At 35.9% G+C, this 22,445-nt stretch overlaps 1 protein-coding gene across 1 annotated transcript in view; it reads right to left on the reverse strand.

The window, feature by feature from the left end:
* PTPRK (protein tyrosine phosphatase receptor type K) overlaps positions 1-22,445 on the reverse strand; it is a 586,650-nt gene that overhangs the window by 259,045 nt on the left and 305,160 nt on the right. Inside the window, exon 6 of the mRNA XM_017879345.1 lies at positions 18,843-19,017. Coding sequence (XP_017734834.1) covers positions 18,843-19,017 — 175 coding nt within the window. The remainder of the gene's footprint in view (positions 1-18,842; positions 19,018-22,445) is intronic.

The raw sequence follows: 22,445 nt of genomic DNA on the forward strand, positions 1-22,445 counted from the left end.
AGAGGAAAGAGGGAAAGGGGAAAGAGGGAAAGGGGAAAGGGGAAAGGAGAAAGGAGAAAGGAGAAAGGAGAAAGGAGAAAGGAAAGGAAAGGAAAAAAGAAAAGAACAGAAATAAGAAAGACAGTCCAAAATTTTCCTCGTACTTAATCAAAGACGATTGGGACACTGAAAAAACCTACCTTACTGAGCCTACCCTGGAAGGTGTTTTAATTTTCATATTAAATTAAAATGAGTGCTTATGGACTTTCTTTGATTACTAAGCACTATGACTTTAAAACAGGACAGGCTATTAAATTCTATGTAATTTATTTTTTCTACAAACAGGGAAGTGCAGAAACTCAAAGAAACTCATGATATTATTAAAGACATTGAAAATACTTATAAAATTTTCTTAGAGCTACAAAGGCAATTCATAATTCTTGACATAAAACCCAAGAAAAATGTTCAGGGGGGGAAGAACAATGCAGGAGGAATAGCAGAATAATTTCTTAACTTTTCATAAACCACACTTATGCCAGGCTCTGCCTAGATTCTAACAAAGGCATGCTGAAATCAAGGTTGAGAGCACATCATGCACATGTGAGTGTGCACGAGTGTGTGCATGTTTATAGTAGTACATCAGAATCTAAAAAAAGGACATGTGTGGTAGTCCTAAATAGTTTCAAATATAAATTACACTTGATTTAGAAAGGAACACACATCTCCTGTTCCTGTATTGAGAATCTGCTATAAAATGATAGGTTTGGCCGGGCGTGATGGCTCATTCCTGTAATCTCTGCACTTTGGGAGGCTGAGATGGGAGGATCGCCTGAAGCCAGGATTTCATGAACAGCCTGGGAAACATAGTGAGACCCCATCTCTATTAAAATATATATATTTTTTATTAAAGTCTAAAATTAAAAATATAAAATAAAATAGTAGGTAATAACTATCATGGTACTTGTCAGGGCAGGAATCAGTTAAAAATAGCAGCCAAGCAACTTAAAGTAAATGCATTGTTTCTAAAGAGACAAGATAATGATCCCAGTAACACAGTAGTAAGAATCATTGAAATTTAAGGTGTAAATCTCACAAATCTGTTTCATATGTAAAACTTGCTTCAAGTAGCAAGATTATTATTAATAAAATTAATAATAATCTTATTAGTTGGAATATCACTACCACTGAGTATAGAAAGTGAAGAAATTGATATATAGGCCCTGGAAAATGGACAAATAAAAGCAGATGCCATCTGTGGCACTCAAGGAGAGGAATGAAGGCAGAGAGTGATTTCAGCACCTTCCACTGAAATATCCACGTTCTCACACTGGGACTGACTAGGCAAACAACTCGACCCAGGGAGAATGAAGAAAGGCAGGGTGGGGCTATGGCCCACTTAGGGGAGACATGGAGCCAAAGGAAGCCCCACTCCCGGCCAGGGGAAGCGATGAGGAATTATGTAACCCTGCCCGGGAAACCATGCTTCTCCCGTAAATATTTGCAACCTGAGGATCAGGAGATGCCCTTGTAAGTTCAGGCTACTAGGGCCTTAGGTCCAATACACAGAGCTGTGTGATGTCCCAGCAGAGCAGTCTCTTAAGTACACACAGAGTCTTAGGAGTTTCGTATACTCTGGTCCCAGGATTCCCAGCAAAGTGGGAGAGGGTCCCTACATAATCCTAGGAGAGGGGCAGAATCCAGTGAGCCAAGCAGTGTTGCTCTGCAGGCCCCACTTCCAGGATACTTCACAAGTTAAGACCAACTGGCTTGGAATTCCAGCCAGACAGTGGTGACAGGCTGGAGTCCACCTAAGAAGAATGGAGTTCCCCAGGGAAGGAGTGGTTGCTATCTCTGTGGTTCAGTCAACTCAGAAATTCAATTTGAAATTGAATCCCTGGATAGACCAATAACAAATTCTGAAACTGAGGCAGTAATAAATAGTCTACAAATAAAAAAAAAAAGCCCAGGATCAGAAGGATTCACAGCTGAATTCTACCAGAGGTACAAAGAAGAGCTGGTACCATTTCTACAGAAACTAATACAAAAAATTGAAAAGGAGGGATTCTTCCCCACTTCGTTCTATAAGGCCAGCATCATCCTAATACCAAAACTTGACAGAGATACAACAGACAAAATAAAACTTCAGGCCAACATCCTTAATGAACATCTATTCAAAAATCCTCAACAAAATACTGTTAAACCGAGTCCAGGAGCATATTAAAAAGCTTATCCACCATGATCAAGTTGGCTTCTTTCCTGGGATGCAAGGTTGGTTCAATATACACAAATAAATAAATGTGATTCATCACATAAACAGAACTAAAGACAAAAAAAAAAAAAAAAAACCATGATTATCTCAATAGATGAAGAAAAGGACTTCAATGGAATTCAACATCTCTTCATGTTAAAAACTCTCAATAAACTAATGGAAAAGACTTCAAAAGAGTAAGAGCCATATATGACAAACCCACAGGCAATATCGGCAATATCATGCTGATTGGGCAAAAGCTGGAAGCATTCTCCTTGAAAACCAGTACAAGACAAGGTCGCTATCTCTTACCACTCCTATTCAACATAGTGTTTAAAGTTCTGACCAGGGTAATTAGGCAAGAGAAAGAAATAAAGAGTATTTGAATAGGATGAGAGGAAGTCAAATTATCTTTATTTGCAGAAGACATGATCCTATACCTAGAAAACCCCATTGTCTCAACCTGAAAGCTTCTTAAGCTGATAAGCAATTTCAGAAAAGTCTCAGGATAATCAATGTGAAAAAACTGCTAGCATTCCTATACCCCAACAACAGGCAAGAACAGAGCCAAATTCTGAGTAAACTCCCATTCACAACTGCTACAAAGAGAATAAAATGCCTAGAAATACAGCTAACAAGGGATGTGAAGGACTTCTTCAAGGAAAACTACAAACCACTGCTCCAAGAAATCAGAGAGGACACAAACAAATGGGAAACATTCCATGCTTATGGACAGGAAGAATCAATGTCATGAAAATGGTCACACTACCTAAAGTAATGTACAGATTCAATAGAATTCCCATTAGACTACCACTGATGTTCTTCACAAAATTAGAAAAAAAAAAAAAAAAACTATTTTAAAATTCATATGGAACCGAAGAAGATCCTAAATAGCCAAGACAATTCAAACAAAATGAACAAAGCAGGAGGCATCATACTACCCAACTTCTAGCTATGCTATAACGCTGCAGTAACCAAAACAGCATGGCATTGATACAAGAACAAACACATAGACCAGTGGAACAGAAGAGAGAATTCAAAAATTAGACTATCCACCTACAACCATCTGATCTTTGACAAACCTGAAAAAACAAGCAATGGGAAGAGGATTCTCTATTTAATAAATGGTGCTGGGAGAACTGGCTAGCCAAATGCAGAAAACTGAAACTGGACCTCTTCCTTACAACATATATAAAAATTAACTCAAGATGGTTAAAGACTTAAATGTAAAACTGAAAACTGTAAAAAGCCTAGAAGGAAATCTAGGCAATACCATTCAGGACATAGGCATGGACAAAGGTTTCATGATGAAGACACCAAAAGAAATCTCAACAAAAGCAAAAATTGGCAAATGGGATCTAACGAAAGAGCTTCTGCACAGCAAAAGAAATTAGCATCAAAGTGAACAAACAAACTACAAAATGGGAGAAAATTTTTGCAGTCTATCCTTCTGACAAAGGTCTAATATCCATAGTCTATAAGGAACTTCAGCAAATTTACAAGAAGAAAACAACCCCATTAAAAAGTAGGCAAAGGACATGAACAGACATTACTCAAAAGAAGACATATATGCAGACAACAAACATGAAAAAAAAAAAAAGGTCGACATCACTGATCATTAGAGTAATGTAAATCAAAACCACAAAGAGATGCCATCTCACATCAGTCAGAATGGTGATTATCAAAAAGTCAAAAACAACAGATGCTGGCAAGGTTATGGAGTAAAAGGAATCCTTATAAACTGTTGGAATGTAAATTAGCTTAACTCTTGCGGAAGACATTGTGGCAATTCCTCAGAGACCTAGAGGCAGAAATACCATTTGATCCAGAAATCCCTCTACTGGGTATACACCCAAAAGAATGGAATCATTCTTTTATAAAGATACATGCATGTGTGTGTTCATTGCAGCACTATTTGCAATAGCAAAGACATGCAATCAACCTAGATGCCCATAAATGACCCACTGGATAAAGAAAATGTGGTACATATACACCATGGAATACTATGCAACCAAACAAATGAATTAGATCATGTCCTTTGCAGGGACATGGAGAGACTTGGAAGCGATTATCCTCAGCAAACTAATGCAAGAACAGAAAACCAAACGCCACATCCCTTACTTAAAAGTGAGAGCTGAATAATGAGAACACGTGGATACGTGGAGCGGAACAACACACACTGGGGCCTGTTGGATGGAGGTATGCAGGAGAGGGAGACCATCAGGAAGAATAGCTAATGAATTCTGGGCTCAATACCTAGGTGATGGGACAATCTGTGCAGCAAACCACCATGGTACACATTTATGTATGTAACAAACTTGCACATCCTGCACATGTACCCCTAAACTTAAAAGTTGAAGAAAAACAAAAGGAAAGAAAGTGAAGAAATTTCAAACAAAGGCCAGGCGTGGTGGCTCACGCCTGTAATCCCAGCATTCTGGGAGGCCAAGACGGGTGGATCACCTGAGATCAGGAGTTTGAGACCAGCCATGGCCAACATTGTGAAACCCCACCTCTACTAAAAATACAAAAATATTAGCCGGGAGCGGTGGGGGGCACCTGTAATCCCAGCTACTTGAGAGGCAGAGGCAGGAGAGTTGCTTGAACCTGGGAGGTGGAGGTTGCAGTGAGCTGAGATTGTGCCACTGCACTCCAGCCTGGGCAACAGAGTGAGACTCTGTGTCACAGAAAAAAAAAAAAAAGAAAGAAATTTCAAGTTAAAAAATATAAGAGGGGAGAAAACTGTCCCTAGGGACTTGCCCTGCTTGTTGACATATTTCATTCAAAAGAAAAGTCACATTTCCAGATAGCTTCTCATTTTCCATATACTCATTAGTAACTGAATCTGGAATAGACTTCCTTAGTTAGAAATACCAAAACATAAACAGAAGCTTTATTTGCTTCTTGGACCCTCATGAAAAGAGCCTGGTGGAGAAAAAAGGAATTATGTTACAATTTTAAAACTAGGTATTACCATAGTTACATATGGCACTATAACACCCTAAAGAGTGTGTATCTTAGTCATTTTATTAGCAATAAATCCAATAATTAATGCATGGTGATCCTCAAATATGGCAATCAAATCAATGAATATATAGGGTTTTTATGTCTATAATAAAATAATATTATTTAAAGTGACTTAGAGAGAAGGTAAAGAGAAAAAGATCTAGTGATATTTAAAACAAACTCTTTTTATTTTGGTATATCAGAAACACATTATAAGAATCAAAGCGAACACACACATTCAGCAAGAGGGCACACTTCTATCACCCAGCAGAAAGATACATGCTGGTAATAATAAAAGGTGTTCATTTAAAAAAAAAAAAAAGAAAAAAAATCAGAGTGTCTTACACTGTTTCTAAGCCATTCAGTCAAGGCATTGGTAACAACAAAGCACTTTACTCTCCACATAAAAAAGAATTATCAGTATTAATTTTAAAACTCTCTGTAGATAAACTAGATACTTAAAAATATTTAGGCAGATAAGGCAAGAAAATAGAAAATTTAAGTGTTAAAGATTACTTTTTAAAAAGAATTATGATACTTTTTTTGTGATCATCTCAAAAGTAGCTTCATAAAATACCATAGGCTCAAAATGATGAAAGGTCACTGATGTATTGCCAACTCATTTTTATGAGATAAATTCAATTATAATTGCTGTGACTATTCCAGCCACAATGTAGACATAGAATCCAATTATCCATTTCATTTTCATTTATACCTCATGGGCTAGATCATTTATCATGTTTCATGATAATGATCAGAAGACACATGGAAAGTGATTTCTGGAGGTAACAAATTACCTTCCATATTAGCATAGCTTACAAGTTCCTGTCAACAACTACTATGCATAAATATGAGGTAATTAAATTGACAATGTGCAGGAGTGTTTGATATGCTACTTGCTTCCTTCACAGCCGCCAAAAATCTAGGTTGCTAAGTGCAGCAAACCCCTTTGGTTGCAAATCAGGAATCATTATAACCCAGAACCCCAACAGGTAGATGGTGTGCTCAGGCTCAAGGTGCTGAGATGTAACTTTCATCATCTGGTATTATTACTTCTTGCCACCAAACCATCCATCATTACTGCTGACACAGCTTGAAATGATTGTCCTGGACTCTCACATTACTGCTTCTTGAACTCTGTCTCATCCATCTTTTGCATCATACTTGATTCACAGCTAAGTCCCCTCTCCCTGCTACAAAACCAAGTGTGAATCTATATTGCCTTTCACCTACAGTGCTTCTCTAATAATAATTGACTTTTCTTTATTATGGAGCTACTGTTCAGAAAAGACTATCCATGATTGCTGATGCTGATGGCCGATTTTTTTAAAAACTCGATGTACAGAATTCCAATAGTTGTAGGAAAATGCACTCTTTTACTTGCAAGATGGGCTTCGGAATTTCATTAGTATTTCTATTTGAATATTTATCTATAAACCTCAGCAACACAAACATAGACAAAGACAGACACAGAAGCCTCTGAGTGTACAGATATACACTAAAGAGATAGCCTGTACCATATATACAAAAGCAGTGTTTCAATCTGAAAATTATTAGTTTCAAAAATGTTTCACAGTAAAATTCAAAACTTTAAAGTATCTAATATGTTGAAATCATAAAATATGTTTAACAGTGACACAATGCAAACAAAAGAGGGATTTAAAGTTAGATACAAGAATATAAGTGAAAACTTCCTTTTAAAATAAGTATCTTACCCACCCATTTTTTCCCCTTTTCACTGATGCTAAAAGAAACTTCAAAATGATACCAGTAACACAGTGGTTGGTGTCCCATAAACTATCCAAGACTAAAGGTTTTAATTCAGCTCCATCTGAACGCTGTTATAAAAGTTTAATAAATCAAAATGATCAAAATGTTCTCAGTGGCAGATTGGGATTCAGTTTCCAACTCAAAATCTCTTTAATATATGGCTTCTCTGACATCTCGCATTTCTACCATCCATGTTGAATTCCAAACACCCTGCTTTACATCATTACCATGCATCAGCCAGTCTGGTCATGGTAACTACTTTTTAGCAATCCTGCATAGTACACAGAAATGTCAAATTGAGTGGGGATTTTAACATAGGAAGATTATGTCAGGTGGGAACTCTTTATCTACCCTTAAGTAAACATTTTCAAACCACCCACTATAGTGAATGACATTCTTTGAGAATGAGAAATGCTGTTAGCCAAAAGTCCTACCCCCAAAAAAATAAATAAATAAATATATATATATATATATACATATTCCCTCCTCTCCCACCACCTTTAAAACATTATGTAAGAAAGAGCAGGTCCTAGGAGCATTATTATCAGGGAGCAATAAAATTCGGAAGAGCAGAGAAAGTAGAGAAGCCTTTAGAGAGTTCACTTTATTTCTATGAAGTAAAAAGTCTTACAAAGAAGAGGAAAAATATTTCTACTTAACAGACAACCACAAATATAGTCAGGAATCTACATGAAGTAGTGGGGGAAATACTTATACATGATATATCTTACATGTGTTTTTATATGCAGATAATGTCAGCAATAAAAAAAGACATCATATTAAACTCTGTCTGGTTTCTCTTTCTAAATTCTCCATTTAGTTAAAAACCTCTGCTTTCATCCAAAGTTTAACAACATGAAAAATTCCAACTATATAGGCTAAAGGCTATGAAATTGAAGCTTAGGAAATACAAATAATTTCTATGCACTAGGCACCTATTATTCATTTCATCATGTATTGAGTCTTTACTTAATGCCCTGTGATTAGTTTAAGGCTTACTCACATTCCTGAAGATTTTAAAATTGAATATGTTCCTAGCACCCCAATCAAAAGTTTGCAATTAAACCTATCATCTATGCTCTCAAATGACTTCTTCTGCAAGGCTTCCAATCTCTGACCATAATACCATATTTTATCCAATATCCCAAACAAAAATCTAGAAGTCTCCTTTGACTCCTCCTCCTACTGTCATTCCACAATGCTTTACCAACATTGCTGCCTCATCTCTCATCCTTGACTCATTCTTTCTACCATAACCGTCTCCTACCCTAGGAACACTTAGCATCTAAAGCTTTTAAAATTGTAAGAGCCCCCTTAACTTACTCCCTAAAAATGCACCATTTTCCAAATCATCTGCTATCCTGGTTTTCTGAGACAGATAACATGTGAGTAACCTACTTCAAAACTCCTAAAGCTTCCCAAATTAAATACACAATCCATTTATATTTCTTAGTCTGGCACTCAAATTGTTCCACAGTAAGGGCTCAAAGTAAAATTTCAGGATTATCTCAGATGTTTTCACTGGAAAACACTGTGTTATGGTCAAAATTTACTGCTAAGTCCACAAGAACATGTTTTCCAGTGCCAGTCTCTCTGCCCAGAATGCCTTTACCTATCTTCCACTATCCAAATGCTACCCACCCATCAAGGGTCAGTTGGAACTTCTTCTCCTCCTCAGCACATTCCCTGACCATTAGAAAGCAGCCATGTAGCTGCCCTCCTCATTCTACACATTAAATTCATATCATTCATATGGTACTTTATACCTCACTATTTTTGTTTCTTTGAGAATAAATATTTGATGAGATCTGCTAGACTTCGATCACGGTATTGGCTACAAAGATTCAATCATGAGCGTGCAAAAGGAAAGGGTCCCTAAGTACATCAGTCTCATGGAGGGGGCAGATGTTATGAATGCAGTTATATTTTGAAGGAGCAGGGCAATTAGAAAAAGCCAAGACCCTAAGGCACGAGAGATCATGGTATGTTCAAGCAAGTGAAAGAAAACCAGTGTTGCTACAGTTTGGTAAGCAAAGGAGAGTCTTACGAAGGACTGAAGGGGGTGAGCACAGCTAAAAGCCTATGAGCAAGCAGGGCCTTGGAGCTGTGATGAGGCATCTGGAATTTATACCGCATGAACAGGAAGCTGCCAGAGCCAGGGGAAGCATATTCTGACTTACTGTGTCATACAGTCACTCTGGCTTCTGTGTGAAGACTGCCTTGGAGGAGGTAAGTGCTCATGGAGGGAGATCAATAAGGAGGTTTTTATACAAGTACACGAAAGAGAAGATGATGACAGAGACAAGTGGTGGCAGTGAGAATAAAGAAAAGTGCTGGGCACTCGAAAGCTATGCAATAAAATAGGAATAAAGGAATCTATATACATATTACAAACCAATTTCAGACATACAGATTTCTATTCACTGCATTTCCAACAGCACAAAAATCTTTGAGACCACTGTCTTGTTCTTCATATACTTACTGATAGTAGGCATTACGTAAAGATCTTTCAAAAACTTTGACCTAAATAACTCTGGAGGAAAAAAAAAATGGTAAAATAAAATCAATGAATTCCCTTCTGTACTAGAAAATAATTGCCATTTGGCCTTTAGGTATTTTGGGGGGCGGAAATGAGAAGAAAGCTGAAAGGAATAAGAATGTAAAAGCATGCATCTATTCAAGAAAAAACAGGTGAGGGTGGAAAGAGCAGGAAGTGTAAAGCCCAGAGACAGAAGTATACTTAGAAGAGCCAGCTTTGCCTGCTGTGGATCAAGGAAGGAGGTGAGTGACAAAGAACAAATTTGGAGTGGCAGCCAGGGGATATTTCATTTAAGGCCACTTAGAACAAGAAAGAACTGTGATTTTTTTTTTTTTTCCTTAATGTGAAGGGAAACTATTGGAGGAGGTAGCATGGCAACATGAGAGTAGCCATGGTACCTCCATATGTATAAGAAAGACTAATGAAAATCCAAGGGTAATCAGCAATATGTAAATAACCAGGTGGGTAAAATTTCTTCCTAACGAAGGTACAAGTAATTACCCATTTGTTGTTTCATTGTTTAACACAAGGACAGATTCTGTGTCATCATAGCTAAATCTATGACTCCAAATAAAGCAACAATAAAGAAAAACAACAAAACATTCTCTCAGTTTAGGGCTCAGCAGAAACTGGAGAGAAAAGAAAGTTATACGCCTATAACTAAGACAAATTATATCCTAAAGTGTAAAAGTCGCCGTGTTTATATACCTTGTAAGAGATGAGAACACATCTATAGGCCATAATTTCTCTAAAAACAAACATCAGAGTTAAGGTAAAGCCTGTACAAGAAGGGATTGTTGTACATTTATATGTTGAGGAAAGCCGCCATATTTTCTGCCATATTATTTAATTTCTGTCCCGCTCTCTGTCCCCAAATTCTCACTTTTAATACTGAAATGTTACAATATTCCACTTTTTTTCTAAAAATTAATAATAATGAACTAAACACAATCCATGCTGAGGAGTAACAAAGATTATTTATCTGTATTCATTTGTATTGACCTTATACTTGGTTTTAATTCTTGTCAGATTAAATATTTCCTAGAAAGAGGGAAAATATCATTTATCTTAACACAGATGGGAAAGGAGGCAATTTCTGTGGTACTATCATAAACTTGGAACAAGCCAGTTTTGATCGGCACATTAATAAATAATTACATATTATTTGCTTTCTTTGTAAGGCTTCTACACAACATTTTATGCATTTTTGTTTGTTTTCTGTGTATTTCCTTGTTTATATTCTTAGAAACATTTTAATTCTTAGTAACAGTTTAATTCTTAGTTCCTGATCATGCTTTACTGGTCAGCAGAATGTATATTAGCTAGCTTTTTAAAAGATGTACTGCTTAAGTGGCAAATAATTTATGCTAACTGCAAACCTAAACACAAAAACTCACCTGTAAGTCATATACTGGTAGGGAACCCTGCTATTAACGACTCTCTTGAAGATGAAGTGGAGGGGAGAGTGGGAGAGACTCAAGAACTCAAACTAATGAAGTAATGTCCTACTACAACACTTCTATTGCCATCCTTACACATTATACCACTAAACACTCTGATTTATCTCTCTGCCCTCACTGATTGATTCCAATTTGTCAACTATAGAGCCTCTGTTCAATCAACATTCTATAAGACTCTCCCAGTGTAAGTTTTTTTAAGCCAAATTGGTGCTTAATAAGGGGTTTCAATGAAATAGTTGCTATTTCATTGAAGTTAGAAAATAGGTAGACTATTTTTTATTTGTTAGGAAACATTTTTTATTCTTACAGAGTTTAGAATGTGATCAAAACCTAAGTCAAATTTCTGTGCCATGATACTCAATAATTCTACATTTCCTATAGAATTAATTAAATTATGAGATTCTTAAGCACTGAGACTATGTATGTGATTTCTTTGGCATTTGTCTTTATGGAATACTAACATAGTAACATGCACTTGCCTATTACCTCATTAAGAATTCAATAAAGGCTGCTAGCTGATTTTTCAATGAGGTTGCAAATAAACCCAGAAAGACTAAAAAATCTTAGTTCGAATGGACACTGTTGCTTTATCTTTGGTTTGAGGTGAGAGGAAAAAAATGGTTAACAGGTGGGGGAATATAAACTACGAAGACACTCAGTCCATGTAGTAGATAAAAGTCAGTTGGTACACAGAAATGGCCCAAATTATATTTATCACAAACTCCAAGAGAAAAGAATTGAAACTTAGAAAACATGTATAGGCCTACTATCAGCACTCTGAAATAAAATTCCCTTGAGTTCAACAGCAATAATTATTAACTATGCAAATGATTCTCCTTCCTCCTTGATCCTTTTCAAATTCTTAAGATGAAAGCTCCATCAAAAGCAAACTCCCCCAAGATTTACTCCAAAGAGCAGTGACCAGTACCCTACTCACTCAACACATGAATTGCCTAGGAAAATAAACTGAGAAACCTTTATGGAAAGAACTCTCATCGCATTTTATTTTAAAACAAACTGAAAGAAAATAAATAAAATGAAAAAAATCACTCTGACAAAAACAACTGCTGCACTTTACCATCCTTATAGAGTAGCTATAAGGAAACTCAGAAAAGGAGAAAATTAATAGAAAAAAGTATTTGGCATAATGGTGTACAGAAGTGGATCAAGTAGAGTTTCAGTAATAATATGAAGTCACAGTGAATATTCATATTAGATTTAAAACCATAATTTTCTACTATTCTTAAATAAACATAGATACTATCATTTTTTAATGCTTTTCAGCTTTGAAAATGTATGTCTTAATGGACTACATGAACAATTCAAATGAGTATCCAGTTTCTGGTTGCACCACAATATACTATCTGAAATAAGAACATCTAGCACTCTTTTGCTCATTTAGAATTTAAATATGTACCAGACATCCTGAACACTGAATCACCTGAATTATAAGTAGGTACTATGAATGAGAGGAGACTCCAAATGTTCCTTTTATCATACTCAAGGGGAGCAAAGTAAAATTTTTAAATAGATTTGGAGACTCCTCCAAATTTGACACATTTGGTATCCACTGGCTGCATGGGCTTTTAAAAAATATTTAGGGGTTTGGGGTGGGGGTAAAATTAGTATGTGATTCAGTGTGTTCTGAAATGTTCATTATACTTCATTTTTTAGGAAAACATAGCCGTTTAAATTACATTCTCCAAGATAACTCCAAACTTCCTGTCAAGATGACCAGTTTTCACAATAGAAGAAAAGGGATCTCAAGCCACCATTAAGGAAAAGGATCTTTATATGAATTCATGAGCCTGAAAGCTATGCTAGGAAAACTAGTTAAAAACCAATACTGCATGATATTAAACAGCTTGCTGAAGGTCTCAAGCTAGAAATTCCATGGCCTTTAGCCACCAACTAGCAAAAGTATTCATAAAGTGTTTTCCAATTCCCAAATGACCTGGCTTCTTATATAAAAACACCAAAAAAAAATGGATTTAATTTTATGTGCAAAAAGATTAGAGTACTGGAATAGAATACTGGTCAGATCAATATTATTTTCAAGTTAAAATATTTACACTAAACTGAAAAGTCACCCTTAATAGTCCACTTGAGAAGGGAACGAGTCTGGTTTAGACACTACAAAAAGCAACTGTCATCATCACTTCCTTTATGCCAGCAAACTTGACTCCATCTGTAGGTGAGAAAAAATATCTGGTTCATCACTCATCCCCTACATATGCCAGGGTCAGTCCCACTCCTCTGGTTTCAACTAAACAATTTTATTTGTTGATTTTGAGAAAAGTACTGAATTTCTTCATGTAAATATTGTGCTAGGTGCTGAAGCAAACAAAGATGAACTAGACAGGTTCTGATAAGACATAATCTACAATTACAGTAAAAGCAGAATCTGAAAAGTTCTAATAGGTTTTGACTGCTTTCCTTCTCCATATGCATAGTAAATAACTGATATAAAGCAAGTAATTCCATGGACAGTTCACCATCGACCAAATAAGCCATGATCCTACTAATTACCTATGATTTATACTGTTACTTGACTTAGTATGGTAACACCCTTCTCCAATAGTACAATGTTCCAAACTCTGTATGTCCTTCAAGATTAAGTTGTACCTTCTCTTGACATTATTTCCTCAGTCACTATCTTATCTGAATGAAATAAAGAACTATCTCTGAGTAACACTGTTTATGCTCTGGAGTCTTGTGTACAAAAGCTGTCTACTGGACATACTAGTTGTTTATCCAATAACCAGTGATGTGTTATTTGCTTTTTTGTTTGTTTTTTTGATAGTTGTGGTAGGTACTGCCCTCTTTACCCCTAAATGGATAAGACCAAGGAAGAATGTAGTCATATTTCTCTCTTATGACTAGGAGGTGGACCTGGCTTAGGATAGAAGCCAAAATCAGACTACAAAGTGAAGAATTGGAAAGAACGTAGATCTTTAATGACTTGATCAACAAACCCTGAAGCCCATCCTGCATTACCCAGTCACAAAAGTGAGTAAATATTCTTATGTATAAGCTAGTTTATATTGTCTTACAACGGAAAGTAATGACATCTGTCTGAATTTCTTATGACGTTAAACACCAACTCTGAATAAGATTGGATAACCACTCTGAGTAAGGTTACGTAAAGTGATTGATACTAATCCCCATTTATAGTGGTCACTATTATTCATTAGGAACAGACTAAAATACTAATTAAATGCTTTTGTATCCAGAGCATTTTGATAATGACTAGTAATTGACACTAAAATTTAAAGCTCAAGCCATTAACAATGACAAACCAAAAACTGTGCTTTCAAACTGAAGTACTTAAAATATAATTGTAGTTTCACAGGTAAAAATGATAGATATAAAAATATAATAAACAATTTGGAATAGAAATTGAGTGTGAGGTGTGGCAATCAGAGAATTTTATAGAAGTTTACTCAGGTCAGCTGGTTCGAGATGTAAGTGGGTCTTCGATTTAGACAGATGGAAACGGACAGAGGAGACCACAACTGAGGTGAGGAACGGCAAAATATTCTGTAGCATAATTAGACTACAAAGTTGGTGCTTTCAGTTTGAAGCTTATACACATGACTTCAACTTGTATTTCAAATTTTTTACACTTCAAGTTTGTAAAACATTGAGCAAAAATATCTGCTCTTCATCTCGTCTCTACAAAAACTTCTTAGTCAATAAAGATTGGTCTCCATAAGCTGAAGACATTATCATCATTCAAAATGATCAGGAAGCAATGCTAAAATCATAACAAAGTAAATTCTGTTTCTCCGTACTTTTTTTTATTCCTCTGGCTGTGGGAAAACATAGATTAATACTCTTCAGCATGAAAATTTTGCAGTGAAATTTTCATTTGTAACAAACAGCAACAAAAAAGCCTTAAGCGTGCCCTGTCACTTTCAGTTTAGGAGAAAATGCACTAATAAACTCTTACCCTTGGGTCATCTTTGACAACAGGCAATACCATGCCAGCTCTTATTAAAGACTATTCATATCACTGCCCCAAAAATTTCCTTTAAAATTACCATCTTTTGTATCCATGTAACAGGATGTCAGCTTTAAAAGTGCCAATGAGAGATAGAACCTGTCAGCACAGTTAATTCTCAGCACTGTTTCAACACCAGGACAGCTGACCCCCGAGGGTATGTTTTTGGTAGTAATATTTATTTGGTGGTTATCTCTACAAACAAGAAAACTTATTCCTCTATATTGGTTTTCAAATAAAACAGCAAGCAAAGTATCACCTGTAAGTATTAAATATAGAACAACCTAAAATGTGTTGAAAGAAAAATAAAATTGCCAAAACTAACAAAATATATTTCTAAAATGATAGCAGACTCTGGATAACAAATTCAAAATGCCATCATCTTTAAACTCAACCTTTCCAACATAAAAATCATAAAACTTATGGCAGCACTTTCTTTTAAAAAAAAAAAGGAAAAATAAGGCTGGGTGCAGTGGCTCATGCCTGTAATCCCAGCACTTTGGGAGGCTGAGATGGGTGGATCACAAGGTCAGGAGTTCAAGACCAGTCTGGCTAACATGGAGAAACCCCCTGTCTACTAAAAATACAAAAATTAGCTGGGTGCGGTGGCACACACCTGTAGTCACAGCTATGTGGGAAGTTGAGGCACGATAATTGCTTGAACCCAGGAGGCAGAGGTGGCAGTAAGCCGAGATTGCACCACTGCACTCCAGCCTGGGTGACAGTGAGATTCCATCTCGAAAAAAAAAGAAAAAAAGAAAAGAAAAGAAAAAAAAAAAAGAAAAAGAAAAATAGGTCAAATTTTTCAATGAAATTTAAGGATCCTCTTTTTTATAAATTTTATTGAAATAATTATTAATTTAACAAGTAATACTGCTGGAACAGCATTGTAATGTTGTTGTCTCCAGGTAAAGAAAACCAGGTTTTGATAAAATAATAAAATCTACTTATCAATTAAGACAAACAAAAGAGATCTAGTAATGACAAAATGACTATCTTTTAAAACAAACAAGCAGAAAATGTTTGCATGAAAAAAGGAACTATACATATAAGGGGAGCACCTGGATAAAAGCATCAACAGGTCTTCTACAATCTTTTGAGAAAAACATCAGGAGTGACTTTTCNGAAAAGAAAAGAAAAAAAAAAAGAAAAGAAAATAGGTCAAATTTTCAATGAAATTTAAGGATCCTCTTTTTTATAAATTTTATTGAAATAATTATTAATTTAACAAGTAATACTGCTGGAACAGCATTGTAATGTTGTTGTCTCCAGGTAAAGAAAACCAGGTTTTGATAAAATAATAAAATCTACTTATCAATTAAGACAAACAAAAGAGATCTAGTAATGACAAAATGACTATCTTTTAAAACAAACAAGCAGAAAATGTTTGCATGAAAAAAGGAACTATACATATAAGGGGAGCACCTGGATAAAAGCATCAACAGGTCTTCTACAATCTTTTGAGAAAAACATCAGGAGTGACTTTTCTGGAAAAAAATGTATAGATAACTATATAGAACATATATAACTATGTATTATACATAACTTATTCAAAAGCATTCTAGGTACACTATTTAGGTACCATCTCCTTCACTGGTTGCAAATTGTGAATGCATATATGGTAAAGAGGATCCAGTGAGCATGATAATTCAGTAGCACACCCACATTCCTGTATCCACAGCATAATCATCCTGAAGATTACCCAAGGACACCTTCAGGCTTTCAAAATTAGGCTCAGGTGAGAGAGATGCTGGACTGGGACTTGACAAAGATGCATATGTGAACATGTGACAAATTGTTTCTCTGCCTAAACACGGGAGTCAAATACTATCATATTTTCTTAATTGAAGCTGTGATCTCATGAACTTGTACAGGTGATATGAGCTGACTATGGAGACATCAGAGAAGTTACACTGAAAATAGTCATATTTGATCTATAAAGTTAAAAAAAAATGAGCCATAGAGTCTTCCAAGACAGAAGTTTACAAGAGGTTGATAGCACTATCCAATGATGTTAATGTGAGGGAAAACTGTAGTGGAAAAGAATGAGCTCACCACTAAGAATCAAGAAACAATGGGTTATACTCTGGCTGTCAATCAATAGATTTAATTTGCTCCGGGTAAATTATCATAAAGTCTGAATTTCAAATTTCTTTTCATTAAAAATATCAAAGGTTAAAGTATTAAAAACAAGACAATATTGAATAATATATGTAAAAGATATTTGATGCCAAGTATTATAAAATATATTGACTAGAATATGGACATATCTCATATTTTCCTTCCAGCCCATAGGCCTCGGCATGTGCTGTGCTCTCTACTTGCTGGTGTTTCTTTCTCTTGCCCCTGACCCAACATCCATACTCCTAACTGGGCAGCTTTCTCTGAACCTTCAGATCCTTACTCAAAGAAAACTCACTTGCAAATGCCTTCCATGATATGCTTACAGTCTCAGCCCCAGTTTAGATATTTTTGCTAAGGTCTCTCACACTTCTCCTTGAAGAGACTTAAACAGGTTACGATTACTTTCATTTGTGTCAATATTGATTGACGCTTGATATCCTACTCAATGGAGCTGCTTTACCTCTAGATTTTCATATGGCTGAAGTCTCCATTTTTTTAAAGCTTTCAGCTCAGTTGTTGCCTTCTCAGAGTGGCTTTCCAGAATGCCTTAACTAAAATATCAATTTCCATCCTTTTGTGTCTCTTTTTCCTTCACAGCACATACCGTGACTTGATACTACGTTTTCAACACCTGTCTATATAGTCTGCCTAACATAACTCAGTATGATGCTCCATGTGGGTAGGGACATTGTATTACATTTACAATCGTATCTCTAATATCTACAACCTAGAACAGTGCTTAAAATATAAGAGGGACTCTATACATCTTAAATGAATGTAATATGTGTTTTGTACTTGTATTTTTCCAGTATTCACTACAAATATGTACTGATATGTCATAATCCCTGACATTCTTCTAGTAACTTTAGTATCCAAGAATATTAGTGAGTATCCAAATTACTGTTTGGTAGTTCTAACTTTCTAAGATTCTATAAGAGACATGCATCAGTGAAAATTCACTATTGGATTTTGATACCAATAAAATTTGTAGGACTACATGGAAATAGAAACTTGCACCTTGACATCATTGCCACAATGCTTCGAAGAAAGGTAGTATCCGCAGAACTGTTTTAAATAGGAAGAACTAGATCTAAAGTTTTTTTTTTTTTTTTGAGACGGAGTCTCGCTCTGTCGCCCAGGCTGGAGTGCAGTGGACAGATCTCAGCTCGCTGCAAGCTCTGCCTCCTGGGTTTACGCCATTCTCCTGCCTCAGCCTCCCGAGTAGTTGGGAGTACAGGCGCCAGCCACCTTGCCCGGCTAGTTTTTTTTTTTTTGTATTTTTAGTAGAGACGGGATTTCGCGGTGTTAGCCAGGATGTTCTCGATCTCCTGACCTTGTGATCCGCCCGTCTAGGCCTCCCAAAGTGCTGGGATTACAGGCTTGAGCCACCGCACCCGGCCTCTAGATTTAAAGTTAAAATACAAATGAGGTGATGACAATGCAAAATAAAGTATGTGATATATTTAGTCCACTTAGAGCATTATAAAATAGATTTCTTTCAATGGCAAACACTTATTAGAAACTTCAAAAATTTTGCAAACTACAGTCTTAATTTTACCTTCACACATTCTGAGAAATTTTATGATGATATATTTTTATAGTGACTTGACATCAGAAACACTATGGTTTAAAAATCAATCAAAATATCTACAGAGTTGCTTTTGTTCTAATAAAGTCATGCAATTTTGTAAATTGAAAACAATTTTACCTTACCTCTCACAATAAGTTGAGCAAAATTGGACACACCAGAACCTCGTTCTGACTGAGTTACACAGCGATACAAATCCTGGTCAGTTTTTGTCACTTCTTGCAATCTGAAGGAAGCGGCAAACCTTCTATGATTGATGTTCTTAGTCTGGGCTACTGGTATATCTTCTCCATTTCGTCTCTGCAAACAGAAACCAATCTTTAAAAACAGGTTGTTACCCTGCTAAGATCTATAAAGCATCTTAGCAAGGAATATCTGTGATAAATTATTCTTGTTGGAAAAGATCCACAAATTTTTTCCACTGTCATTCAATCTGGAAAAGGATATAAGTAAATAGTGGTATGCTCTAAAGCAGTGGTCCTCAACCTTTTTGGCATAAAGGACCAGTTTCCTGGAAGACAATTTTTTTATGGAACAGTGAGGAGATGATTTTGGGATGAAACTGTTCCACCTCAAATCATCATGCATTAGATTCTCACAAGGCACTCACAACCTAGATCCCTTGCATTCACAGTTCACAGTAGAGTTCGCGCTCCTATGAGAATCTAATGCCACAGCTGATCTGATAGGAGGCAGAGCTCAGGTGGCAATGCTTGTGCACCCACTCCTCAACTCCTGCTGTGTGGCCCTGTTCCTGACAGGCCACAGACCAGTACCAGTTTGCAGCCCGGGGGTTGGAGACCCCTGCTCCAAAAGGTGTAGGGCTGGCACTATGGTAGTAATCTCAGTTCTCCATAAATTGCTACTACACCAGAGTAAATGAATTAACAGGAGAGTTAATAGGTCCAAGGCAAATGATTCATTGCCCCCTGCTCTCAGAGTAATATATACAAGCTTCTTTTAGCCTTTAAGCTGTACTGCCTGTGCTGTAGTATGTTTGTCCCCACCAGAAGAGGAAGAGCATTGCCTGTGCATCTCTATATTCCAAATGTGTAGCATATGCTGGCCACAGATAATAAACTAATGATGAGTAATTTAGAGTCAAACCAAAATCTGTTCTCTTTGCAAACAACTCTCTCTTTGACATGAATGACAGCCAATTTATACATTTTAGAGAATTAGTCAAAAGAGCCTAAACTTTAAAAGTATACCTGTCAAATTTCAAAATGAAATATTGGAAACCATATTTATGATATCAGCATATCCCAGACAAGAGTAATAAGCATAAACTAATAGGAAATGACCGAAAAAAATTCAACTATAAAAAATTTGTAATTTCTATATGTTCAGACATCATATATAAAGGCGAAAAAACAAGTCACAAATGGTGATAAGTTATTTGTCAAGGAAATGCTCATCAAGAAATAAATATCCAGAATATGTAAAGATTTTCTATAGTACAATTAGAAAAAAAAAATAACTCAATCAAAAAATGAATAGGGTATAAAAAAGAGAAAATGTGTATGTCTAACAACCATGAAATGAGATTGTCAATCTAAATTTTAAAACTTCTATATGTCAAAGACAGCAAAAAGGACAAAGAAAACCCACAACCCTGAGAAAGAATTGGTCATGATCCACAACCTCATTTCTTGTTGGTGAAATGCTAACTACCCCTGGTATCTTTCATACTACTTGAAATATCATTTCATAGGGCTGCATATGGGAAACAAAAATGGTAACATTCCTGTTGGAGGTGTAAACTGCTAGCGTGATTTTAGAAAATGATTTGTTACTATCTAGTAAAGTTGAGGATGCATAAACCTCAGGACCCGGCAATTCTACTTCTAGGTTTCCACATGTGAACCACCAGTGTATATGGGATTAAGGAGATATGTACAAGATGTTGAACTCTAAATTTTCTGTGATTGTGAAATATGGAAATTATCCAAATATTTCTGAGTAGCAAATAAATAAACTGAATTTTATTCATTCAATAAAATACGATGGGACAGTTAAACTAGGCAAAGAAAACCCAGCAATGTATTGGTAAAATTTGGAACTGTTAGTTCTCCAACAAGAAATATGAAATGGCATTTTGTAGTATTTGTCCATTTCTGCAGTGTAAATATTCCACTATAGCAACTTCAGTTTATCAGTGTGATATCATTCAAAGTTTCTGAAAACTTAACAAATTTCTGGTATTCATTGGTTCCAGCATTCCACTGATTAGTACTACATGTATGCATGTTTAAATGTTAATTAAAAAATTCCTTAAGAATAAGATGACATGAGACAAGAATATAAACTGTTAATTTCTATTAAATTATGGTGGTGGTACATGAATGGCTGTTTTATTGTTTTCTATTATTTTTTGTACATTTGAAATTATTTATATTTTTAAAGTAAATAATAAAGAGGATACTCTATTGTTTTAATAATTTTCTAAATCCTAAATACACTATATCGTTAAATACCCTTCTCCATATCTTAAATCATGCATATGCATATTATGTAGTAAATACATATATGTTTCTGCATATGCATACAAAAATACCTAAGGACATCAAATCCAAATTAAGATTTTGCTATTTTTTTATTCATTGCTTTCGCTAATTTTGCTCTGCTTACCAACCTATTTCACGATTTTTGCAGCAAGAACTCTGCTCATTCCCTTGGATAATAAGGAACTGGAAAAGCAGCTTATATTCAAAAGCTCTTCAATATAAATCCATAAAATCAGCCTAAACTCTTTCCTTACAAACCGCATACACCAAAAAAAATCATTATACATGCAAACCTCAGATTGCCTTTTTTTTTCAATTAGCACATCATTTCCATACAGTCTTCCTAATTGGAAGGCCCCCCATGACTCCCTGCTCCTTACTTTTGTTATACAACCTCATCTGGGCTTCCTCTAGCTTATCTTACCAGGTGTGTTCTCAAACTGTCTCCTTGCTCCCTGCCATATGTATTTCTCAGTTCTTCTGCAAGACTAGCCAATTCCCACTGCCTGTACTGACTTCCAAATTCTCTTGCACATGTCCACACCCACTCAAGTCTTTTCACACTATGCCTTTCGAAACCCTTCTCTTGTGAAGAGATTCTGAGTATCTTTAATGTTTCCTTCTCAATAATCATTATTCCATCTTTTCACCATAATTGGCATTCCTCTCACAACACTTCTATCTCAAAGAAGGGTACATTTTATAGTACCTTACACCTTCTTTCAGGGAGAGCCACCGTTTTCCTGGTTCCTAACTTGAAGACAACTCTTCCACTTTCCCACTCAACAAACTCTGACCTTTTGGAATTCCCAGCATGCTCACATATCATTACCATCACTGGGAATATTCACAGACCAAATTATCCTCCCTAACCCAGTCCAGTGAATATTTCCATTGATCCTCAAACTCACTTTGGCCTCAGTGATCCCCAACAGCCTCCTTTGCCACCTTACAACATCCAAGTTCCTGTTCTGTGAGAGTTTCCTCTTGAAACACAACGGCCCGTGCAATTCAGTCTCTCACTCCGTCAATCCTCTACATCGGCAGTGAGACCTTATTTTGTGACCCTTTACTTTACAGCAGCCATTTCAAAGAAACATTCTCTAGCCTGAAAGGGCTCCAGATTCTTTCAACTTTCTATTGTGTATGCATTGCCAATATTGAATTTGCACTATCTTATCAACTATTCTAAAACTACTGACATTTGCAGAAACTGGTCAT

Source organism: Rhinopithecus bieti, unplaced genomic scaffold (assembly GCF_001698545.2).
Source record: "Rhinopithecus bieti isolate Rb0 unplaced genomic scaffold, ASM169854v2 scaffold_19, whole genome shotgun sequence".
NCBI lineage: Eukaryota > Metazoa > Chordata > Mammalia > Primates > Cercopithecidae > Rhinopithecus > Rhinopithecus bieti.